General features: G+C 34.2%; 2 protein-coding genes and 1 non-coding gene across 4 annotated transcripts; 2 read left to right on the top strand and 1 right to left on the bottom strand.

Annotated features, from left to right (window-relative positions):
• The first annotated feature begins 5,667 nt into the window (after positions 1 to 5,667).
• LOC115769288 lies at positions 5,668 to 6,939 on the top strand. Of its 2 annotated transcripts, none has more exons than XM_030714014.1 (2): positions 5,668 to 6,456; positions 6,524 to 6,627. In XM_030714014.1, exons 1-2 carry the CDS (start codon positions 5,826 to 5,828, stop codon positions 6,541 to 6,543), a joined length of 651 nt encoding a protein of 216 aa, XP_030569874.1. In that variant the 5' UTR covers positions 5,668 to 5,825; the 3' UTR covers positions 6,544 to 6,627. The 2 variants fall into 2 exon arrangements, with proteins under 2 accessions (XP_030569874.1, XP_030569873.1); XM_030714013.1 differs by having other exon boundaries at positions 5,670 to 6,456; positions 6,544 to 6,939.
• Positions 6,940 to 9,299: 2,360 nt separating this feature from the next.
• Trnaq-cug lies at positions 9,300 to 9,371 on the bottom strand. Its single transcript has one exon. It is a non-coding gene; the product is annotated as a tRNA-Gln (tRNA).
• Positions 9,372 to 16,886: 7,515 nt separating this feature from the next.
• Positions 16,887 to 25,700, top strand: LOC115769260 (very long-chain-fatty-acid--CoA ligase bubblegum). The gene is made up of 6 exons (XM_030713970.1): positions 16,887 to 17,055; positions 20,935 to 21,183; positions 21,735 to 22,080; positions 22,148 to 22,647; positions 24,092 to 24,683; positions 24,763 to 25,700. The coding sequence occupies exons 2-6, from the start codon at positions 20,939 to 20,941 to the stop codon at positions 25,084 to 25,086; spliced, it is 2,007 nt and encodes a 668-aa protein (XP_030569830.1). The 5' UTR covers positions 16,887 to 17,055; positions 20,935 to 20,938; the 3' UTR covers positions 25,087 to 25,700.
• Positions 25,701 to 27,076: the final 1,376 nt, after the last annotated feature.

Here is a 27,076-nt window from a genome sequence, read left to right as displayed (position 1 = left end):
GCAGGGAGGGGGTGCAAAGGGAGGCGTGGTTCAGCGAGAGGCTCCTTTTTCTACTGGTGAGCTGCTGCTGCATTCGCAGACGCCATAATATGCAAATTCCTGTTGATCCTGTTTGCCAATGCCAATGCATGTGCCTGGCCTGCCATTTGGAAGACGGGTTAGTTGCCCAGCACCCCCCTCCACTACCACCAACCAACCCCCAGCTCCTTGTCATGTCTGTTGTGTGCCAATTTCTTGTACCACGTTCCTGGCGCGCTTTAGCACAAACCAATCTAAGGATATTGTCGTTGCAATCCCCAAAGCACTGCCACAGCCGCCCACAGCCCGCGGCCCCCGGCCCCCTGAGCCGCAGCACAAATATTTGATTTCAGTTTTTGTTGTCGCAACACTGTGCAAATTAATGGTATAAGTTGAGCAAATTAATTGACTGTGCTTAGACGTAACATTAAGGCAAGACACGTCTATGAAGTAAATTTTAAGATAAAAATATAATAAAATATTAAATAAAAGCAAGTAGAAAAGTAATCACAAATGGTAATTAACAACTGAAAATATTACGAAATTTAGGTTAAAGCACTTTTTCTTACAGTGTATTATTGTTACTTCTAACTATTTACGCTTCTTCGTACTCTGTACATATTCACACTTAACAATATTCTAATGTCTAAATCTGCTTTTCTTTAAGGCATATACCGAATGTTGCAAAATTTAAGGATCTTTATATTATTGAAATATGGACATTAATTAAAGAGAAACGTTGTAAAGTTTTATGGCTAGCTATAAGTCAAGCACTTTGTATTCCTGATGGCTAAAACCTATTCAAATTATATTATACAAAAAAAAAATTAAAGCAATAATTTCAAAGAGAAACTAAAATTTGGTTTAATAAATCTAATTAAAAATATTGTTTCGTTTTAAATTTATCTTTCCTAGAGCAAACATTTTTGCTTTAAATAAAGAGAAAATAAAAATGTTGTTTAATTTTTAATAATAATTTTTTTGATAAAACATTGTTGTTTCAATAAAGATAAATTATAGATATTGTTTCATTTTTAATTTATGTTTTTTCGCGTCAAAATGTGTTTAATTTAATTTTTTTCTAAATAAAATATCCCAAAAACACAACAAAAATACATCAATCTTTAAAAATGTATAAAAAATATACTTAAATAAAAATAATTAAATATATTGTTCAATTTTTGGTTTATCTTTCCTAGAGCGAAAAATATATACTGATTACATTTTTTATGAAGGGCCAAAATTATTGTTTAAATTAAAATAAATTATAACTATTGCTTAGTTTTAAATTTGCATTTTTACAGAGCAAAAAAATTTTCAATATTTACTTAATCTTTTTTAGAGCAACAAATGCTTTGCTACTAAATTTTTAAATACACCTAGTATAAGTTCCACATATAATTGTATTAGGTGAATTCTCTCAGTGTATTTTCTGTTTAAGTGAGCCGGTTCAGTTAGCAGCTACACGAAACTGGCGCGACATAATCCTCGAGTATTTTCACGCTGCCAATGCACCTTTGACTCCATAGATGCAGGCCCCTCGACCTATCCGCCCCCGTTCCCCTTGTCCAACTCATCAAATTGCCATTACTTTGTCCTTAGTAAATCCGACATGGACTGCTGAGCTGACAGCAGCTGTTGCTCCCGCCCGGCCAGGTTAAGGGTATTAGATAAATATGCAAATGGAAGGCGAAGTGAGTAACCAGGTTTCTGGCACATTAAGTATACGACATGTTATTCGCGATTAGCAACAACTTTAAATTGCCTTCGCTCAATACATGCCAGACAGCTGCCGAAACATGCCAGTTCATAAATCATGAAGTGTCCTCCAATCCTTATTAATCGCCGGGTTCAATGACCCCACAAAACACTTGCCGCGCCCAACTTTTCATATAGTTTGCGACAATCCTTTCTTTTTTTTTTTGCTACCCAACTTTAATTTTTATCAGCGTCCACGCATGTCAGCTTGAACCTTCAACCTCTAACCCAGCTTTTTGTTTAGTTTTATTTTAGCTTTTATTTATTTGTTCCCTTTTTTATATATTTTAATTTAGTTCTCTCTGCGTGTTTGGCAATTTCGGCTCGGCTCATAATTCAAAATGAAAATAAATAGAAAATGATGTAAGGGAAAAATCAGTTCGCATCGCGATAACTCTTAGAAATGCCCACCACATTTTACATATAAATTGCCTGTGACTGCAAAAACTGAAAGTGAAACCAAAAGATTTATATTTAATCTGAAATCTGGGTGGGCCCATGAAATAGGTAGAAATTGGGCCATACACACATGACAGGCAAATAGCTTAAGGAATTTCTATTACGGTTGGATATTCACAATCAAATATCTGTGATTAGGCGTTTTGTTAAATAACACAAATATGCCAATTGTTTCCCTTTTAAGGTACGGAGCGAATAAATATTGAAGACACCAATGCGAAAAAATTGTTTAGTTTATCCAAAGTTACGCACATTTTTTTTGGATGCAGACCAAATACAGAGACCAAGAGTCTAGGCAAAATGTTATCAAAAATATCAATTTATGAAATTTTATGGAAACATAAATTCTGGCATATATAAGAACTATTTTGAAACTTACCTACAAAAACTGTCTCCATTTTTGGTACAAAATCAAACGGGCAAATAAACTTGAACCAAAATATCTATATATATTAGATAGGAAAGATGTTTTTTATATTAATATATTAATAAAAAGCCAGATATAAAGCAAAAGAATAGAACTAATTATAAAAATCTATTTTGCTGAGTTATTTTCTTGCCAATATACTTACTTAACATTAAATAAATGCAATTAATAAATTAGTCAATTTCAATGAAATTGTTTTAATTACAGAAAGATAAGGGAAATCAAATTAAGCCGCATTATAAATATCTAAAAATCATTTTAAACAGATATTATTGAAGAATTAAAAATAAATTTAATTTGACAGAAAAATAAGAACATATTATTAAAGAAAATAAATAATATAAGAGTAACTAAAGAAACGTTTCAAAAATATCTATAAAATTTAATATAAATATTTAAAATAATATAAACATATTTTAAATTAATAAAATAATTTTAAAAAATTTAAAATATTTAAATTAGTTTTAAAATGTAAATGTGCATTGCATGAAAGAGGAATCTATAAGCTTTAAATGAATTTCTACTTAAACTCAGGCATATTTATAATTTTAAATGTTAAGTCTTTGGCTTTAAAAAGTCTTTACTATGGATTTAATAGCTTACCAAGTGAAAATCAATCGACACTTGTGTCTGTGGACCTTGCTGCAGGATACTTCTCAGTCAGGCATGAAAATTCAGTTAATTCACAGGCCATGTTAAATATGGCCCCAAAGCGAAACTTGGCTATTCAGCATGGCCTGTGCCCCATTCTGGGAATCCAATGCTTAATGTGCTTCCTGTTGACCAGGCCAGGAAAACGTGTCCCAAGTTTATTCAGGCGGCATCGAATGACATGTCAAACACGCAACTGGGCCGATATTTGGGCAAATGTTCACAAAGGTCACAGAACTTCCCGCTCTCTCACTCACTTTATCTCTAACTTTCTCTCCCTCTCTCTCCCTCGCCCTGCTTGGTTTTTCTATCTTTAAGCCAGGAGGAATATTGATTATTGTTGTTGCGGGCAGAGCTTTCCGCGGGATTTCGAGCAGCTTAGAGCATTTTGGACAATTTTGTTTGTGTATAGCTCTTGGCCAATGACCTTGTCCCCAGCCGCTGGCACCAAAATTTATGACATTAAACCAAATGAGACAACATTTCTTTTCTCTCTCTCTTCTTCTTTTTCTTGGCACTTAGTGGCTTTCAAGTGCTGAAAATAGATGGTGGGAAAAAAAGGCAGGTTAGGCGGTAATTTCTTGATAAATTTTGTGGTCTTAGAGGAAAAGCAAAAATGGACATCTTTAATTTTGGTAATATCCAATGGCCCATTTGGCCTTATTAGGACATTAAATTTGTCACGCTGATTATCGCTTGTCTTAAGTTAATTAGTTTTGTCAACAGAAATTGTTTAGCATTTGATTTTGAGATATCGTACAGTAAAATTAGGTTTGAAATGGCTAGAAAATGAAACCCAGAAAATAAGGTTATATTCAAATAAAAAGAATTTTAAAAAGTGAGGTTATTTTGAATATGCATCAAAGAGAATAACAGAAGCAAGAAAAAGAGAGCATAGATAGAATCTTAATCTGTAAAAAAATAAAAAAAAATAGTAATAGATTCAATAAAATGCTGAGCATATATTTTAACAGCAGCAAAGAGAGAACCCTACAACACGAGCTTGACTTAAAATATGTACAATATATCAAAAAAAATTGTGAGGTTATGTTCAATCAGCATCAACTGGAATAAAAGTAGCACGTAAAAGTGAGGTTATATGCAAACAGGATCCTCTCTCGGAATACACATAAGAATTTAAATAGCAGCCTGTGCAGGCAATCAAAGTGCGCCGTCCAACAATTTGCATAAAAAATCGCACAAATATTTATTCATATGCATTCTCTTACATGCACTCAAAGTGCCAGCAAACAAAAAAGAATAATTCAAAACAAAAAAAGTCCCAAAAAGAGCTGAATTTTTGGCATTCGGTTTTTATTGACGCAGCCAAGAAGCAAAAAGAGAAAAACAGATGACAAAAAATTGTTTGTTTCTGATTTTGGATTTTATTGTGGCTGCTGATATTGACTTTTGTTTGGGAACTTTTTCTCACCCATTTTATGTTTGTTTGGATACGCTTCATAAAGAAAATCTCAACGATTTATCAATTTGAAATACGAAAAACAAAAAAACACTGAAAGGAAAACTGAAATGCTCGAACATTTGCTGCACTTCAATGTTTTCTTTATGCAAAGCGAATGAGAAATTTGCCCCCCTATATCATATTATGTCAGGGAACTTTTTTAGCTGGATAAGGTATATAAGGCCGTTTATTAACTATGGGACTCGATAATTTTATACTCTTTTAGAGGGTATTATAATTTTGTCCGGATGTGTGAAGGAGACATAACCGAATATATGTATTTTAGATCAACATCAACAGCTGAGTCCGAGGGTCTGCCTGTTTCCAAGCGAACTAATTCTTCAATTTACAAGCTATCACCTTGAAACTTTACTTTCTTTCTGTTGCAGGCAGTACATATATCGGACCCCCATATCATATAGCTGCTCATGCAACGAATAGTAGGCTCTCGTATAGCATGGTATTCAATTTTCCAACATATTTTTTTTTTATTTAAACTCACAAATCTCTCAATTCTCACAAGTCTGCTAAGGGAAAATGTCTATAAGGGTATTAAATCTTTGGCGTGCCGAATATATCCTTACCTTTTTATATTTTCTCTGATTTATTTTTGTTTTACTAACATGACAGGGTATCTGCAAGTCTATCAGCCATACCAGAGCAGCTACTCAAAGTAATTGTGGCACTAAATTTGATCAAAGGTTATCGAAATGAAAAAATATATTGGCAGTAGAGCTTGTACCGAAAACCAGATACCCTAGATTAATGACAAAATATTGAATATTCCCACACAAAAGTATCTAGTTGGCATTGAAGGGAAATTTTGTGTTTGACGTAAAACATTTTCGTGGACCTCACATAACAAACACAAACCTGAAACTGATCGGACTGTTTAATAAATTTTTTTTTAATTTCTTTTTAATCGCGTTTAGAATCTGCTTCTCTCAAAATTTAATGTTTGTGTTTTTATATCTTTAACTTTTTATATGCATGTATATATCTTGGTTGCTTTTTGTTTCTTTTTTTTTTTTTTATTAAATCCAACTCAAAATGAAGTCTTCAGTGTTCAATACACTGACCTATCAGAATATGGTAAATTCAAATAACAAGCTCAAGTTTTATACAGTACAAAAAGAGTTGACAAGTCCATCGAATATCCATGAATTGATGGTAGCATCGCCCACCAATGCCGATCTGCGTGGATCAAAGTTTGTGAAGCCCTCCAAACGTCGCGGTCGCGGCGACCTGTCGTCTAGGCAGGTGCCTGATTGGTCGCAGATTCTGGAAGAGTATATGCCACGGCCCTACAATCGTGGCAAACGTGCCAATGTGGCAATGCCCGTGGTATTGCGCAATAAGAGTCCGTTTACACGTTTGAATCCCGAAATTGTGCCACAGAAGCGCGTCATGGAGACGTCCTATTTGCGTTTCCTATATAGAACCTATACGTTGCCACACAATAAGAACACAGATGTCCTGGAAAAATTGCCCAGCGGCGATTCGCACATCAACAACTCGGAGGCTGACGAAGACGAATATCAGCAACAGGCGTCGCGCAATACGGCAGGCTTTTATTATGAACTGATGAGAGGAATAACACGACTGGATCTACAGACATGCATAAATGGTTTCATAACTTCCCTGCAACGTTTGGCCGCAATCATACTCAACATGATATCTAGTGCGTATAACGTTTTTAATGATATTTTCCAACACTTTTTGTTTCCAACACCGTATACACTGGCCAGACTACGATAAATCATTATAGGTGTACCGATCAGCCGAATTAACGAATATATGTTAAGGACGTGCACATTTATGAGACGTGGTGTCGGTTTCGTGAGAGAACTTCTCAGCTACGAAGCAGAATCTAGACGCTTGCATCAAATTGCATACTATATATTGGTCATAACGAATCGATGCCAGAGATGCCACTGTCATTTAAGACATAATCCAACCATTGCGGACGCATTGCCACCAAACTCAGTTGCACCATATCGGACAAGGGAGCGTTCCCTGGTGGACCGCGAACGAAGCATGCTTCTACTTGGTGTCGATTAGAAAACCTTATGCAAAAGCCCAATATAAGTAGTTATTTCTTTGTCGACAAGTCGATTAAAATTTTATGTTTAATTTACCGAACAAGCCAAATTGCTACCAAATATATTTTATTGAATTAAATTATATCATTTATATATCTAAATCTGTTTTTATTTATTTTGCGTATTTGGTATCAACCAACTTTGCTACCCGCCTCGCCTCGCTCACCAATCCCATGGCCCTTTCCATCCCGTTCCTAATAGTTCCAACGTCAGCCGAGACACTTGTGATTAAATTTAATAACCCATGTGATGTTTGAGCTATTCGGGCTTTAATGCTCCGCGCTTATTCTGATGCCCAACCGCGAATCTTTATTGCATAATATAGCGAGGGTTGGCATTTGGAGGAGGGGCACGTTGCCATAACAATTTACCTCGATGTCACCTCTGCGGATTCGATGCAAGCAGAGCTTGGGGAATTTTTTTTTATAGGAGTAACCAACGAGGCGCATTAAATAAACGCAACGAGACGAATCTCATTTAATTTTACGTTTACAATTTCAGAAATTCTCTACCAAAAAGTAAAAGTAAACAACAAGAAATCAAGTTTACTTTCTCTATAGAACACACACGAAATACACTTTCTCTGTCGGTCTGAAATGAAATAAATATGGGAGGGTATGCGAAAGAATATCCGTGTAGAATAAAAATTAATAAATTTCTTGAAATGAAAATAATTGAAGCAATTTTCATGTAGATTAAAACAATCGATTAAGAAACTTTCTGCTATCGATTAGATGTTTTAAAATTATATTTAAATCGGAAAGGAAAATGTTAATATAACTCCAGATATATTTAAATCTATAAAAACACTTTAACAATGTTTTTAATGCCCTATTTTTACAATAGATTATGTATATTTTATTTATTTTAATGTTAATTCTATTTATTTCAATGTAAATTCTTTTTTATGTCCCTTTAAGTCTTAAGTGATGCTGTACTGTTGTAAAAATATCGATTTAGTGATCGATAACAACCGAAAACTGTCGTTAATGCAGGAAGTGCACAGTATGCCCTTCATTTCATTTAAATGTATATAACTTATGATTATTGCTAATAATAAGATTTAGGTGTGACATATGAAAAATGAACTATAAATAACAAAAATCGATAACAAATGTAAATTGTCTATCGATAAGACGAGTCTTGTGATTTTTTAGTTGTCTTTTAATTTAATTGAGCATAGCTTTATTTAAAATATTACAGACGATGCACAGAAGCAAGAAGGTATTTATCGAAAACACAATTTTCAATATAGGCCAACCTTCTTTATCAAGTGAATGTACCCAGTTTTTGTGGTGCTTCAGCAAGTGTTGTCTAAGGGTTAGCAAAATTTGTTGCAAAGTGTTGTCTGGTTGTTTGTCTTTGTTGCTCGTCTGGCTTATCGCTGACAGCTTCTGTCTGGACAGATTCGTGTGCTAAATTATTGAAATTTGACAAGTGAACTGAGTACCGAGCGAGAGACAGCCATGGGGCAAGCTGGTCAATTGGCCAGCAGCGGCAGCAGCAGCTGCAGCAAATGTTTCGGTTTTCGGTAACAGTTTCAGTTACGGTTTCGGTTTGCGTTAAGAAATCCAATTAATTAGCGTTGACATTGCGACACTTGTGGCATGAAATTAAAGTCAAGCGTTGCCAGACATACGCAAATGTTGCTTAATTTGTCAATTATCGATTATTGATTATGCTGCCCCAAAATGTGCGACGCATTTTCGTATGTCTATTATTAGCCTTGATTGTAGGCGGCTATTGCGTATTATGACACTTGAACTCTTGATGCGAGCCAAAACTTGGCTAGCAAAGGTCGCCGTTCACATGAAGTTAATCAATGACTATTTATATTTGGCCATAAAAAACTCTTAGCCGCTTTAAAGCTTAAACAACCAGTTGCATTTGCCAGCTCACTGGTCAGCTTAGTGTCGCATTTGCTAGCATGTATCTTGTAGATACTTTTCGTAAAGCTTTAAGTTTTGCTTGTCAAATTAATCAAAACAATGTTGCGGCAAATGGCACAGCCAAGTGTTGGACTTATCATTCATTTATCTCTTTCTCTCTACCTCTTTCTGTCTCTCCCTCTCTCATAGCATTTCTAAAAACATTGCACGCTGCCAACATTTGCCTTTCATTCCATCCACTTTTATGGCCAATAGCATTTTATTAGAGCCAACAAACTATTTGCTGTAGTTAAAGCCAACTCAACACATGCAAATGCAACTGTTACTGTTAAATGGAAATAGAAATAGACATTTCTGCCAAGGACTGCAATTGCCTGGATAAAGGCTAGGTTGGCTCTTAAATAGTTTTCTTATTCCCAGCGCTGCGAACTGCTTCCAATTTACGACCACACTAATTGTCTTGGCACAGCGGCAACTGTTTTAGAAGCGCAACAGAAAATTAACAAAAAATAAAAAAAAACAAATTTCACTCAAGGTTCTACCGAGATTTGAACTCGGATCGCTGGATTCAGAGTCCAAAGTGCTAACCATTACACCATAGAACCGGTTGAAGAAGGCAGCCTAATTGGGGTAGTTATATCTCTTGGCTACATAGTATACGAAATTCATTGAGTGTGAGAAATTTTTGGCTGAGGCATGCTGATAAAATTGTCTATTTTTAGATTTTATAAGGTACTTCTTATGCCACGTGTGTGTGAGTTCGCGCGCGCGTGTGTGTGTGCGTGTTGGGAATTATTTCGTGGCAGTCGGCAGATAATTCAACGGCGCTCGAAAAGAAAATGTTTTATGCAAATTCTGCGATAATTATAGATAATTGTATACAAGAAAAGTTTAAAAGAGATCATTAGGTTATATTTTTATAAATATAAAATAAAACAACACCTAAATAAAAAAAATAATACATAAAAAGATTATTTATTAAATTGAAACTTGTAAACATAGTTATAAAAATATAAACATAAAAAAATAGGAAAAATTTAGTATAAGATAATTTACAAATTATTATAATTAATAGTAAATAAAATAATAATAAAATTTATATTTCAAGAAGATTTGTTTAAATATGTATATATGTATATACGTAAATATGCGGTATAAAATAATTTAATAAATGCAACATGTTAAATTATTTTGTAAATAAATATTAATAATCATAAACATATTTAGTTTTTAAAATATATTTCAAATAAAGTTAATAAAAATTAAATGTTTAATGAAAATACATAAATCTTAATGTTTAAAAAACTTGTTTCAAATTTAAATAAAGAATAAATTGTGAATTACAAATAAAAGCAAAACAAGCTGCATTTCAAAAATATTTGTTCAAATGTAATTGTATTATTTGACGAAATAACAAACATTGTTCAAATAAATCTCAACAAATTAAATAGGTTATTAAATATAAATACAAACTATTAATTTGATTGCGATAAGTACAACAATGTTTAAAATTTAAGTTTTAAATATGCTAAAATCTTCACATACAAATTTGCATTATATCAAGATAAGGCATATTATATGTCCTTTTTATATTTCTGTTTGTTTATTTATTTTTTTTTTAAACAAATAAAATAATAAGTTTTTCTTAAATTATATAGAAATAAAAATAATATATAACTAAATATATTATTATATTTTCCAAATAATCATTGAAAATTATTTTTTCGATGCTGAATTAAATTAATTAAAAAAAAAATGGATGAGATAGATATTTCGATAAAATTATCAGCTAAGTCAATTAAATTTAATCCGAAAAGGTAATAGTAAGGCAAATAAAATAAGACAAGCTTATTATATTATCTAAATATATATTATACCAGTTAATATTACACATTAATAAATACACTAATTATATTATCTCATTATGATGTAATATACAGTAAATAACAAGCATTTATAAATACAAATGATTAGTACTTTAATATCATAGTTTTAATGCATTTAAAAACTCGAATAAATCTCGCTTGAGCTTAATTAATATCTTCCCATTTCACTCAATCGATACACTCACGATTTGGCATTAAATATGATTTGTATAATCACAATTAAAGCTGAGGATAATATCGAGTAGCCACATAAGTAGACATCACATTAAGTCCCACTCGCAAGTGCCATAAAATCTGATATTTTTATGGTCAATTCTAAACAGTTCAACTTTACGCTTTACTCCTTTTGTTATCCTGCTGCCCCAATGGATGTAGGCGAGTGGGCGTGGCAAGACAATTATATGCAGTACAGAACAGTTCATTGTCTGGCTGTGTGTGTGTGTGTGTGTGTGTGTGTGTGTGTGTGTGTGTGTGTGTGTGTGTGTGAGTGGCGCATTTCAACTGAGTTAATTAGCCAAACACTTGTTATCCCAGCAGGATGCTGCCCTAAGCCCGCTGCGACCCCCCTCCCCCGCCATCCCGCCCACAACCCTTTAAGTACTATGAACTTGTTGAAAATGCCAACACACGTTCATTGCTTTTGCTAACCTGTGCTTAAACGGTTTTCGTGTTTTTTTTTTTAACACATCAGCACATCATTTGCATGCGTTTACTGTGTGTGTGTGTGGGCGTATGTGTGTGTGTGTCTGTGTGTGTGTGTGTGTGTGTGGGCGTCTCCTGGCGCTATAAACAGCAACTTTGTGCCACGTAATTTGATTCAGTTGACGACAATCTCATTAACTTGACATCGGAATCAGAATCGGGATTGACTTCGAAATTGTAGTTCAATTTAGTATTCATTTCATCCCGTTGACAGGACTCGCCTGTCATATAAAGCGCACTTAAGGCACAAGCATATAAATGATGTCTGTCACTGGACTTATATGCGCTTTATAAAGCACACCCTAACCGACCCAAACACCCCCCCCCCCCCTTCCCTTGGGCAATGCAATTGTCTTTCAGCTCGGCTAAGATGTTAACCAATGCTTGGTAAATTGATAGCCTCACAGACGTGCATATACTTATGTATATCACTGTCTGTCTTCAATTTACAGCACTTTTTTTATATTTATTTGCGGCGAATCCAGCAAAAGCTTCGCATAACATTAAGCTTTTGGAAGGTTGTCAACTTGGCTATATGCACGAGCTTTAGCGAAAGCTTTTACAGTCTGTCGAAAAAGTGTTTGAACTCGTGCGCCTTGTATGGCCAGAAAGAAACATTTAATTAAGAAAACTTAGTTATTTTGCCTTTCTAAGTGGAGGCTTAAATTTATTTATAGAATTAAATTACTTTCTTTCGTTCTTAATTAATATGTTATTATTTAGCTACGTGGGGCCTTAAACTAAATTTTATTCAAGAATAAGTTTTAATTCCATTTTAATTCATTATATTTTGTTTTCTTGTGTTCATTATTTCGAATACCAAACTACCAATTTCTACAAATACACAGCTAAATGTGATTTTAATTCAATTTAATTATGTTAAATAATACTAATTTCAAAAATTATTTGCTGTAACTATTTTTATTAATTAGTTCCAAAATATAAATAATAAAATTATTTTGGTTTACTTTCTGTTCATTTATATATATTTTTATTATTTATTCGTATTTTAAATAATTATATAAATAAATAAAACAGCATTTAATGAAGAAAAAAAAAAGTGAAGTGGAATTTTGAATTTAATGTAAGAGTTAAAATATTTTATTTTTATTATATTATTATTATAATTATTTGATTTTATTTTCCTAATGTTTATATGTAATATCTTGGCTGTGATGAATTCAGCTAATTTAATTTAGTTAATTTAAGAACAAATTAGTGAATTAATAATTTTAGAATTTTAATTCATTAAAAACAAAAATGAACAACAATTTGGTTTGTTCCGGTTACCTTGGGGCAATTATTTTACACGTCTGCGCTCCTTAATATATTTTTAATTTATTATATAAATAAACTAGCGTGCACATGCGTATAAAATAAATGTTCTCAAAAAGCTTTGAAAATGATTTTGAAACTGATCCACCACTGTTGTGGGTGGAATTTCCCAAATCGCTGAAACACGTATTCATTTGATGTTCTTATGTAGAGCTCTGAAAATGAGCTGGAGGTAAATCGGAATAAACTAAAAACTGCACCAAAAAAATCTTAGAATCGCATTTCTACCGAAGGAGTTTAGATTTTGCGAAAAATGTGAAACACGTCTCGAATGATTTGCCATATAAATCCTTGAAAATCAATTTGAGCGCGAAATGTCATCCACCAAATTTTTGACCCCTATTTCCACCAAGGAGGAATACATTTTTGGAAAAGTGTGAAACACCCCTAAAATGAATTTGAACAAAGAACTTTGAAATTAAGTTTAAGGCCGATCGGATGATTAACCAAAAAGTTTCATACAAACGTATTTCGCCATTGTTCCATACTTGCGGGTGGAATTTCCCGAAACCCCGTCTTAACGTGCTCCGTGATCACATATGATAACTACAGGGAAAATGGAATGTGCGTTGATCACCAATAAGTCAGTCAGTCAGGACAAACAGTTTTATATATATAGATATCGAATAACTAGTGTACTTTTTTGTTGTTCATACTTTTGCATACATTTATTTATTTATCTATAAATATTTTAGCTATACTCCAAATCTTGATCAACATATATTTCAAATTAAATTTGAGAAAGCTTATAAATCTTTATATCGTAGATGTCAGAATATTCCTCATACATTCGAGATTTGAACTCTGATCTACTTTATATATTGAGCTTAAAAAATTTCATTTTAATTTTTATTCTTGCTTGTCATAGTGCGCTGTTTAATGTCTTGCTTTTATAGTTAACATTATCTTTAACAAATTACCTGGTATTTGGTCAAAATATGGCTACCGACTTTTAAGTATACCAAAAGAAGCTCGTGCACTTAGGCAACTTTCGTGGTATAGACAAAAAAATAGAACAAAAAATCGCATCTAATCTGCTTAGCATGAAGCATTCGTGTTTTCCCACTGATAAGGAGAACAAAAAAAGCACTGTAGAATTTAAATACTATATGCGAAATATGCTATAATGCCAAATAAATTGATGTTCATTATGTCAGAGCTATAGATGGGAGACAAGAAAAAAAGTGATATATATAAATGTATATATTTTATATATAGAAACTGTATCTATGTACGATTTGTGATTGAAGTGCTCGATAGATAAACGCAAAGCGTTCGCATTTTGTTAGCCATAAAGATGCTAAAATTGTGATTTATATAAGCTATAGAAACAGATAATCTTATCAATAAATACAACGCCACAGGCAACTGAAATTTTAATTCCCAGTCATGATTCAGGGGTTCAGGTGCATACCTTTGCCCTCTGGCAGGTTGCCGTCCAAGATTAGACAGCGACGGAAGTGTGCCCCAAGTTGGACATAAATTTTAAAAAAGAACTGCCGACTATACAAATATGTATATATATATATAGTATACAGTGCAGTTTATGGGCTCAAACTAATGCTACGCGCTTGTTTATCAAATCATAAAATGTGGCCAACTTGTATAATTTTCTTTTGATAAGCGGCAAAACAAAACAATTGGCAACAGTCAAAATTGTATATTTCAAGATATTTTGAATCGGTCAGTTGATAGAGTTTATTTTTCTGTACCCACACACACACACACACACACACACACACATACATATATATAGATACATTGCCTACGTCAGCTCAAGCAGGAAAGCGAATGTTTTATCTTAGTTCAATTTTTTTTAGTTATTCTGATAATAAATGTAAATTTTGTTTAATATAATTTAATCTTATATCTTTATGATTCATTAAGGTATTAAAATTATTATTGGTTGATTAATGCAACAGGTGTTTGACTTCTAAAGCGAGTGCAGATAAGCGCAGGTATTATCTATTGGTTTATTTTTGTGCATGCAAAAACATTGTGTATTTTTATAGGGAATTTTAACATTTTATCAGCTTAGTATTTATTTATAAATAAATATGCTTACTAATATTGATATATATTTTATATATTTAATTTATGCCTAAAACAAAATATCAGAATTTTAAAGCTGAAGTGCGCAAATTTGTATGCCTAGCTTTAAGCTATACTAAGTATAGTCAGAGTCAAGTTCATGCCTAGCCTCAAGGCTAAAAAGAATTTATATACAAGTAAAAAAAAAACAAACTACGCACATAGATTTCTACATAACATATAAAATTTAAATTTATATTCGCTTAGATTAATTATATGACTTTTTCAAGCTAATCTTAACTGATTACAGCTAGTTCTTGATAGATTATTTTGCCTATTTTCTTTAGTGGTTTCTCATTTCTGAAGGTCCCAGCTGTAACACTCATCTACAAAAAATGCGCTTTCAATTGAAAACGAGAAAGAAAGGCTATCTTCGGCACGCCGAAGATCTAATACCCTTGCAGACCCAACCTTTTCATAATGTTTATAATGCTGAGGAGTAAAATAAAACTAATAAATGCCGAGTTTAGTCAAGATATCTTGAAAAACAAAATGTTTTTTCATACAAGAACTTAATTATAGACCGATCGTTCCTATGGCAGCTATATGATATAGTGGGCCGATCCAGCTGGTTTTCACATATGTGCTGCGTGCAACAGAAAGAAGAGGGAGAGACTAGTTCGCAGAGAAACAGACAGACGGACAGACGGACATGGCTCTATCGACTCGGCTGTTGATGCTGATCAAGAATAAATATACTTTATGGGTTCGGAGATGTCTCCTTCTATGCGTTACACATTTCACAACAAAATTACTATACCTTCTGCAAGGGTATAAAAAAGCATGAACACTTAGTTAAAGCATGCCAGCAATATACTAACTAATATTACTCACTTGAGATGTGATCTAACTACTTATATAGTGTATGCATCTAGGGTATATGGTAAGTAACTCATTTTATAGCAGCTGATCATAGAAATCTAATTTACCTATAAACTAAAGCTATATATATATATATTTGTATAACTTAAACCAAATAAAAAACAAATAATCTAAATTTTTTTAAATAGTAAAAATTACGTGTGGGAATTCTAGTTTGGATTACCTGATGTTTGATTAGCCAAGTATAAATAATAAAAATAATAATAATAATAATAGAATAATATCATAGAATTATTTTAAAATTCTATACGAAACAATATAAGATTATATACATACTTTGCTTATATTCTAAACTAGACGAACATTATCGCCATATAAATATATTGGCAATTTAAATATTACATATATTTTTGGATTAAAAGAAGGAAAACTAAATTATTATATATATGGAAAAAAGACAGGTAATAACGTTGCTGACTTGCACAATACTCTGTACACTCAGTATATCCGCCGTTTATTTCATTCATTTGTTTTGTTTTTTCTTCTCTTTTGTCGAAAGAGTTGTTTTGGTCTTTACAATACTCTGTATATCCTACGGAAAGAGAGTTTAAAAATACCATTTTATTGGTTTTAAATAACTTTTGCTTAACAACTATAAAAATGCTATATGCAATCAGAAGAAACTAGTCTTTTGAAACTGGGCTAAAAAGTAAGCCCTTGGGCATACGAAACTTATATACCCTTCACAATATGTGCGCAGAGTATAATGGGAAATATTAAAAATATTCGATAGGGGTCAAACAAAATACTATTGTTTGAAATATTTGAAGAGAAAAGAACCAGGATAAGAGCCATAACACAAGACACATAATAAATCAGGCAGCGCGAGTTCCAAAAGATTTCAACAAGGGCGCAAACTCGAACTGAACTGATAAGCGCAAGTAGTTGTTGTTGCTTTTCATCTACGATTTCCAAGCAAAGATCAGACAGATTTCGAATAACGCTTTATGTATGTTGGTATGTATGTGTGAACTTACCATAAGGCCCGTTTCGAATTCGATTTCGACGTGCGAGCGAGCGAGTGCGCAATGTGGGGCGCCCAACTGATAAGAACGAACAAGCAGGTAGCTCTCTAAGTCGTCATGCTTAAAACCGCTTGAAGACTTATCGACAGCGCCAACGGCGACAACGGCAGCGGCAGCGACAGCGAAAGCAGCGTCGCCAGCGTCGATCCACGATTTCAATAGCAGGCGATCCTGTTCTGCTTTCAGTTTACGCTTTGGCTTCGCTGCGTGCGGTCGTTTGCTTTGGTCGTGCTATAAGTAAAAAGTTGAACCAGCAAAAAATTCAAAATTAGTGAAAAAATAAAAAGTGTTGCGCTGAGTAACGAAAATAACATCAAAACAATAAATAACACAACATACAAATATATATACATTTATATTTAAATTATGTAAGTTTGGCATAAACCATAAAAGAAATATAGGAAGAACAGTGCGTGACTTGCGCGTTTGCACACCTGCGCTGTGGCGCACGCCCACATACCTTGAAACACGTGTGCTGTATACAGGAACCACAAACTGTTTACCGGCTGCTCATATTTGTTCTCTTTGGCTTGTCTCCCGTAATACATTTTAGTGGGTCAGTGCACTGTCCTCTCGGGTTCATTGTCACCTTTTTTAACTGTCAGTTGCGCCTGCAGCTTTCGCTTGTCTTCTATTTCTTCTTTTGCTTTGATCGCATTTCAAACCATCTCTCTTTGGCCCATCTTTGTTTTTGCTCATTCCACTTTCGAAAAAAAAAACCGCAATTCTTCAGTTATGCGACATGCCATTCTCTTTTAGTTCGTTTTAATACCAACTGTTCGATAACAACAACAAATTACAACAACAACAACACACACACACATATGCATACATATATGGCAAATATTTTTAGAACTGTTAATTATCTGTTTTGTTTTCATCCGCAGCTTCTTAGGCCGCCTGTAAAATGCTCTCTTTGCGGTTTCCACTTTATGATATTGTATTTTTATTACATACATTTTTTGCACAAGGCGAAAAACTATTTCAGTTTTTACTTAAAGCCGATGCGATGAGAATCGTACGATTGAAAAATGTCTAGACGCTAAACTCTGTTGTTCTTATCAACTTAAAAGCCGGTTTCTAATATGCTTAGTTTCGCATAGTCGCTCAGCTATAAAACTACGCAAATTCTGTGGAGACAAACGTATGTACATACATACATACGCATGTATATGAATACATACATGCATGCATATATAGTGCTGTGAGCATATGTATGTTTTTATGCATGTGTGACTATATGATATGTATGTAGTTGTTAATTCTATATATTTATCGATATTTGCATATAAAATATTCGAAATATACTAAAATAGTATACACAGTGTTTGCTCATTAATTAAAACATGCTCAAAATATAATTATTCATCTTTTTTTTCAACTCATATTAAAATGTATGCATGTATGTACATATGTGTGCATGTATGTTGTATTATTTGTTCTTTTTCAACACTCTGGAACATAGAACTTTCGTCGAAACTAAAAGTTTTGTCAACTTGGAATCGACAAGTGTCTATATGTCTATAATATTCGCAGTTTTTGCATCCCCGTGAGCAGCATACTGTGCTTTTTAATCGTTGGCTAGCGAGAATAAAACAGCTGTAAACTTTGTTCTTATCACTTGAAATATTCAAGTTCTAGACTTTGCTTCCGTTGTAATTAATAATTACGTTGATAATTATAAATCTTTCGAAAAGAAGGAGAATTTATTGTTTGTGCAATAAATCAAACTAATGAATTTGACTCTTTAATGATATCAGCTTTAATTATCCACTTGTCTAATTAAAAGTGTCGGCAAAAATGTTTATGTTTTTATTAATAATACAAATTTAGTTATTTGGTTAAAATATTAGTTCTGATTTTTGTGATTTACGAGATTCAACGAATTTCTAAAATTAATTTTTCATTAGCTTCAAATAATTTTTGTAGTTCTCCATTCCAATCTTAGATATTTTTATTGAGTATTCTAAATAATGATTTATAAAATGTAGAAGGACTTGGATTTCTTATAATAATAATAATACTACTAATAATATCAATAATGAGTAATAGCTTTAGGAATTGTACAAAACTAAGACTTGTTCCTAGAATTCCTTACACTAAATTATAATTTTCATTAAATTTTTTATTAGTTTTCCATATTTAAAAAAATTTAGATAGACCTTTTAGATTTCTAATGATAATAATAATAATAATGGGAAATAGTATTCGCATTAGAGATTGTACAAAACTAAGGCTTGTTCCTTGAATTCCTTATCCTAAATTATAACTTTCCTTTAATCTCCATTTCAATCTTAGATATTTTTATTGAGTATTCTTAATAATGATTTAAAAAATGTAGAAGGACTTAGATTTTAAATAATAATAAAAATACTACTAATAATATTAATAATGAGTAATAGCTTTAGGAATTGTACAAAACTAAGGCTTGTTCCTAGAATTCCTTACTCTAAATTATAATTTTCATTACATTTTTTATTAGTTTTCCATGTTTTAAAAAATGTAGATAGACTTATTAGATTCTAATGATAATAATAATAATAATGAGAAATAGTATTCGCATTAGGGATTGTACAAAACTAAGACTTGCTCCTGGAATTTCTTATTCCCAATTATAATTTTCTGTAAGGTTGCGCCCAATTCGTTCTAATGAATATGTCAATTAATTTGCCACTTAATAAAACCGTTTATATTCTACTTAATTGTAGACGCAGATCAGTTAGTCCTAGGACTTATAGCGTGATATAATATATCTATTATAATGATAGCTAGCAACAACTTTTCCTATTATAAAATCAAAATCAAAAACAATGCTCAATTGGCAGGCATCAAAATTTTTAGCTAACAATTTCAAATAAAAAATTCGCGTGTGCATTAGACAACTGTCAATCATATATATATACATATGTATATATATATAGTTGTTTTTTTAATTGTGGGGAATTTGTGGGGAAGCCTCCGTCCATCAATCAGAGCTAATCAGGGGCGGAGCTACGCCTACTAAGTAACCGAGCGACTGGCAGAATGTTTTCCAACTAAACATGAAAAATCAACCGCCTTGCCTTGGCCATAAACTTTGGACCCATTTAGTGCATGTTGTTGTTGCTAGATTTCTTCGATTCATTCTTAAAAGAAACTCACATTTTGTTGTTTATTTTGGGCATTTGCTCTTATCAGTATCAAACTGTTTGCCAGTTTATTGATTAATAAAAACAAGAAACAAAAAAAAAAAAAAAAGTAGAAACAATAACAAAAACTATGAACATTCACTGGCTACATGTGTATACATAGATAGATATCGTAAACTAAATGCCAAGTCGTGGCCCTTTGTACCCGAAAAATAAAATCGAATGTTAACTATGGTAAGCCAAGACTTCTGCGGTGTGTGGCATTATCTTATTGATGATAAGGCTGAAAGGAAATTTTATGCTTACACAACTAATGACAGGAAATACGAATGCCAGACTTCATATGATATAATATAGAAGCTTTGCCTAAAGAATTTACGATATTATAAAATCAAGTAGCTTTTTTTCCCCAAAAGGGGTTCAAGTAGAATCCTTCAGTTCTAAGCATATTCCATCCTAATGGGCATAGATATATGCCTTTTATATAAAATAATATCTTTTGTTCCAAAAAGTTTCTATTATTAACCTTTGCATGCCATAATATCCGATCTATGTATATATATTTTATATACATTTCGGTATTTATTTATTTAGATCTTACGTGGTGTTTAACTTCTGATACCTTCATGAAATTTAGATTCTAATATTATTTTTATAATATATGGGGTTCTTGAATTCAAATCGCAAAGTTCTTAGCTGACTCGACATTTAAAGCTATAGTATCTCATAAATTCTGATCGATTAATATTTATTTTTATTGCCTATTTGCAATTATATAAAATGATATAATACTGTGATAAAGCAAGTTTTCGTTAAAGGGTTTCTCCATTCTAATCCTCCAGTTGTTTGGTCCGTAACTCCGTAAACGTATAGCAGGCCATAAATTCTGATCAATACGTATTTATAATATGCAGTTATATGAGTGCCCCATGCCGCCGTAATCAGGTGTTAAGTCATAATTTAAGCATAGCGATAAGAGACATGCGACTGCTTCAGCCTTGACCCCGCCGTCGTGTTACCGTGCAGACCCGTTCCCAGAAAGTAACATACCAAATTTGCTTGGTCTCAAAAAGAAAATGAAATTTGTACTCCACTAATAACTTGTTAATTCAATTTCAGTCAAATGGCCGCTAATCCGAACGAAGCGCTTTTCAATCGCCCAGGCCCCAATCGCCTGAGGGCCTCGGAGGTCTATCGCACCACCAATCCCGAGGAGGCCGTCAAGATACGCATGCACAAGGAGGGACTCGGCGCCGAGGAGCCCATCTCCATACCCGGCCTGCTCAAGCGTACCGTCAACAATTATCCCGACTATCCGGCCCTGCGCACCAAGAACGGCAAAAATGGCTACACCACAGTTACCTATAAGTAAGTCAAAGTGAGCTAATAGAGAGGTTTTCCATAGCGATGGGCAGGGATCGTGCGTGCTTAAATACTGCTAAACGAATCTAAAACACGAACCAACACGATTTAAATAGATTCAACACGAGTTGTGCCTAGCGCGCAAACTAACCCACACGAAAAATCGCTTGTATTCTAAATAAAAATAACTTCTAAACACGAATGTATTTCATATTTCATATATTTGAACAGAAACTAGAAAGAAGAGCCTCTTCGTAACTACGAAGATTAAATACTGTTGCAGTCTCTTAAGAGTCAACTCGGCTTTTGATATTAAGGGAAAATATATATATTTTATAGAAGCATCTACAATTTATAGTACTTGCTTCTTCTGGTTTAAAATAAAGCAGCTCTCATAGTTTAAAAAGTCGTGTTTGTTGAATTTGGTTCGTGTTCTATTTAAGCTATCGCCCACTTGCCCATCTCTAGTTCCTTCGATTTGCGCGCTACCAAAATTGTTTTATCACTTATTGAATTTAGCAACAAGCTTCAACTCTAACCCATTTTTATTTTCACAGGCAATACGAGCAGAAGGTGCACCAGACGGCGAAGGCTTTTATTAAACTGGGCCTGCAGGAGCATCATTCGGTGGGCGTGTTGGCCTTCAACTGCGCCGAATGGTTCTACTCGGCCATGGGCGCAATACATTCACGTGGCATTATAGCCGGCATCTATACAACAAACTCGGCGGAAGCAGTGCAGCATGTGCTCGAGGATTCACGTGCTCAGATTGTCGTTGTGGATGATGCCAAGCAAATGGAGAAAATACATTCCATACGCGACAAGCTGCCTAATCTGAAGGCTGCCATACAAATACAGGAGCCCTATGTGCCAAATCTCAAGAAGGAGGATGGCTACTATAGGGTAAATTGCAGCTGGAACTTTTAATTTTTGTTAAATTGCAAATTTGATTTACAACTGATCTTTGCAGTGGTCAGAGATTGAGTCCATGAACGTGGCTGATGTCGAGGATGAGTTCAAGCGCCGACTGGAGAGAATCGCCATCAATGAGTGCTGCTGCCTGGTCTATACATCCGGCACAGTGGGCATGCCCAAGGGCGTGATGCTATCCCATGATAATATTGCGTTCGATACGCGCGGCATTGCCAAGGGCCTGGAGAAGGTGGTGATGGGCTCCGAGGCAATGGTCTCCTATTTGCCGCTCTCCCACGTGGCTGCACAAACCGTGGACATCTATACGGTTGCTTCCATGGCGGGCTGTATATGGTTTGCCGATAAGGATGCACTAAAGGGCACGCTGGTTAAATCGTTGCAGGACGCTCAGCCCACACGGTTTATGGGAGTGCCGCGTGTCTTTGAGAAGTTCCAGGAGCGTATGGTCGCTGTGGCCAGCTCCAGTGGCAGCTTTAAGAAAATGCTCGCCGGCTGGGCCAAGGGCATTACGCTCAAGCATTACATGGAGAGTCAGGGGTAAGTTGTGTGCATTGGCAGGGGCGGAAGGGTGCAAAGGCATCTGTATAATATACTTCAACTTTAAGTTTTGAGTGCGCATAAATTATGCAAAAAGGATGCACAGTTAAAGTGGCTGCCATGCCCAGTCGACGCCTAGACGCGCTCCTGGCTGTAAGCAATCTCTGCCAAGCATTTGCTGCGCGTTTTTCGTTCCCGTAAATTATGCAAGCAGCCAGCGCGCGTCCAAAGGAAGCCAAAATCACAGCCAACAACATTACTCATACGTCAAGCTGTACACGAAGGTATCGCCCAGGTGTAGCAGCAGCAGCAGCGGCAACTGAAGCTGCACGAAAGCTCACCTGCATGCGGGCACGTCCTTGTGCGGCAGTCTTTGTCTGAGGGCAGATGCTCTGCACATTTCGTGACATGAGCTAAACTTTGTCTGTGATTAGCGCATATTTAAGCCAGCTTTAAAATATGCTCACCTGGCCGAGACTAGAACTTTAAATAGCTTAGGGTTATTTTTGAAAAAAGTGACTAGCTCTTTTAAATTCTTATCGAACGAGATTCTTTTCAAACTTATTACTAACTGTATTTTATTTTTTATATATTTATTTATCTAACTTTTAGAGAAACTTCTCTTTTTGAAAATTTTCTCTTTTTAAAGAGTCTTTAACTTTACAATTATCTAGCAAAGCCTATAGCTACATTTGTCCTATAAATTATTTTCCAAAATTTTTGCATTCATGTAATAATTTCTTTTTCTATTAACTTTCTTTTATAAAAAAAGGAAATTTTTTTTTTTTTTTAATAACTTTTTAGCTTTTTAACTATCTACCAAAACTATTTTATTATTCTTTTAATCTTATAGATTATAAATTTATTTAGATAAAAATTTATTAGATAACAAAATAAATGAAGGCGGTTTCCATTTTTAAAATTCAATTAATTCAACATTTACTTTCTTTTCAACCGTCTTTAAAACAAACAGAATCTGGTTTTAATATTTATAGGCGCTGTATGAAAATACTCTATGCTGAATTTCTATTGCGGCCCTTTACTCTTTTTAGTTAAACCTTTTATAGAAATTTGTTAGTTAGAAAATTGTGATTTGCTCCAGTTTATTTTAATAGGGCTGGAGCTTGAAAAAGTTTTTTTCTTTATTTATAATATTTAAATATGTCCCCTTAGCTGTGAGCCTTTGGATGCTAAGAGATTTCACGCTCGGGTTTCTTTTCATGGCTGACCATGCAATTAAAAACCTTCAAGTACATTAGCTCACCTCCGAATAATCCACACACACACAAACGTCCCACACTTTAAGAACTCCGCTCTTGTGGTCGTCCCATTGGATTACTCCCTTATCCTTGACACATGCAATTATCAACTTGCCGGCCACAAACTAATCAAGAATTCCAATTAAAAAACTTTCTTTTTTCTCTCTCTCTTAAACTTTTTGCAGCAAGAGCAACGGAGGTTTTCGCTACAAGATTGCCAAATCCCTCATTCTGTCCAAGGTGAAGGCTGCTTTGGGCTTTGATCGTGTGGTCAGTTTGGTGAGCGCCGCGGCGCCCATGTCGCCGGAGACAAAGAAATATTTCCTCAGTCTGGATATGAAAATATTGGATGCCTTCGGCATGTCCGAGACGGCCGGCTGTCATACACTGTGTCTGCCCGACTCGATACACTTGAATTCCATTGGCAAATCGCTGCCCGGCTGCGAATCGAAGATCATCAATCAGGATGAGAATGGACATGGTGAACTGTGCATACGTGGACGTCATGTATTCATGGGCTACATATACAATAAGGAGAAGACCGAAGAGTCGCTGGACGATGACTGTTGGTTGCATTCCGGCGACTTGGGCTACATCGATGACAAGGGATATGTGTGTCTCACGGGTCGCTCCAAGGAGCTGATCATAACTGCGGGCGGTGAGAATATTCCTCCCGTGCATATTGAGAATATTATCAAAAAGGAACTGGATGGCATTTCCAATGCTTTCCTCGTGGGTGAACAGCGCAAATATCTAACCGTCTTGGTTTCGATTAAGGTAAGTTCTAGCAAAATTCGTATGTTACTCGATCCTACTTCAAATATCCCAACCCTTCCATCCAATCCAAAAAATGTAGACTGAAGTGGATCGAGATACAGGCGCACCGCTGGATGAGCTGACGCACGAATCGAGCGTCTGGATGAAATCTCTGGGCGTGGAGTACAAGACACTCAGCGAAATATTAAATGCTGGACCCTGTCCAAAGGTCTGGAAATCCATCGAGGATGGCATCAAGCGCGCCAACAAACAGTCCATCTCGAATGCCCAAAAGGTGCAGAAATTTGCAATTTTGCCGCATGATTTCTCGATTGCCACCGGCGAACTGGGACCCACACTGAAGGTCAAGCGCAATGTGGTTAACAAAATGTATGCGGATCTCATTGAGACCCTTTACGCCTAGAACAAACACAAAAACAAACACTGTAAAACCAAAAAAGAAAATTTGTTTTGTAACCAATCGGCGGAGAGCTATGCAACTTGAGCTTTAAACATGAAATGAATTTAACGGACTTACAAGCCATTGAGTGCCAGCTTTTAACTAATATATACGCCTGTATATATAGATACCTAAACTACTTGTACGATATATAGAGAAATTTTAGATAAAGAAAAAACATCCACTCAATTAGTATGAGTGCGATATGATGATGAGGTTGATGTTATTATTGAGCTTGATGTTAATTATGATGAACGACTAATTTTTTCCATCAAAACTATATAGATCTTTAGTGCATAAGTTTTAAATTTTATGTTAATTTGTTTTACTTATTGAAACGCAAAGAAAATTATATACTCCTATTGTTTGAATTACTACAATAAATTTTTACATATAGATTTTAAGATCATATACAATTGAATTATGTTTGGGAAAATTGTTCAAGTTTCCCTTGTGCTTGGAAAATTTTGCAAGTTTCCCTTTCCTTTAGAAAGTCTTTGTCTAAATAATTAATAACCATAAAGAAAGTTTGAGTTCAGTGAGCAGATTGCCTTAGCTACGTTCATAAAAATATATAACTGTCACAATATTATCTAGAACTAAGAACTATTAAATATTGTAGTTTATTTGGGAAAAAACACAATTAACTACATTTGTATAGTTATATAGTATATTTCTATATATAGCATATATTTCGATTATACACAAAATAATTCTCGAGGGAAATTTATATATTCCTAAACAAAACCATTTTCGTCTGTTTGTTAGGTTAAAGAGACCTATTTATTTTGTAGATCGAAGCACTATTTCATATAGTTCTCATATAGAAAGTATTTGATCAATGCAATTCGTGCATGAAAAACGTTTTTGTTTCTCAAGATATGTTAAACAACCGTAGCATTTGTCAGTTTAACTGTGTTTTCAGCATAGGAGCATAATCTAGTTCACATCAGACAACTGTATAGCTATATATACAGCTATAGGAACACTCGATCGTATTGAGTCTTCGGCATGCCAAAAATAGCCTTCCTTTCTTATCTACTATTATAATAATTTTGAATACCCTGATCCCATTTTCATATGTATATGAAAGGGTGAAGGGCGCATCTCCGACCCCATATATATATTGGTATATATATTACCTATATATATTCTTATTCCCCATAAGGTATATACATATATTCTTGGTCAGCATCAATAGCTAAATCGATCGATGAAGTATTTATCCGTTATCCGTCCGTCCATATGTATGCACGCCACGTTCTTCTATACCTATGAGAGCTAGAGATCCTGTTCTATCCGACTGTAAGAACCCATTGATCTCGGAAATTGCAAAGGGTAGATAATTGAAAAATAAACTAAATATACTCTGTTACCATACGTAAAGCGAGCTTATGCATTTTTGCGATCAAATATTTGTCTACATATCGAATATTGATTTAGAAATATAGTTTATTATGAAAAACTGGAAATTTATAAAAACCAGATGGAGCTAACTTTGTATTTAGGGTATCGCAAAGTACAAACAGATTACAAATAACTCATTTTTGGAATACCTTCCCTCGATGCACCAAATATTAGAAAAGTCCAATTGATTACCTTAAAAGCTTGCGATTTGGTATATATATACACTTTTGCATGCCACAATTAAGTCCTGAATATGTTTCACAGAGATCGGAAGTTAATAAAGAATAGAAGAATGGTATAGGCTAAGGGATGAAGCAGAACATCTGTGTTTATATTCGCATCTGGGTATGTTTATGTGTAAAACGAAGCTAGGTATAGATAGCTCGGCGCGGGATCTAGGGTATTTTCTAATCGACTTACTTAATATTGTTGCAAAAGCTAGCAAATTTTAAGAAATTCTACTGTGCGTTTTATTAAGATTGCCAGCTTATTTTCCGCTCTGCGTCAACTTTTCCGTAATTTTTTCTAGAGCGCGTGCCGCGCTTAA

This window comes from Drosophila novamexicana, unplaced genomic scaffold, assembly GCF_003285875.2.
Source record: "Drosophila novamexicana strain 15010-1031.04,08,12 unplaced genomic scaffold, DnovRS2.1 tig00004549-arrow-arrow-pilon, whole genome shotgun sequence".
Taxonomy (NCBI): Eukaryota; Metazoa; Arthropoda; class Insecta; order Diptera; family Drosophilidae; genus Drosophila; species Drosophila novamexicana.
This window is presented reverse-complemented; position numbering and strand designations above follow the sequence as displayed.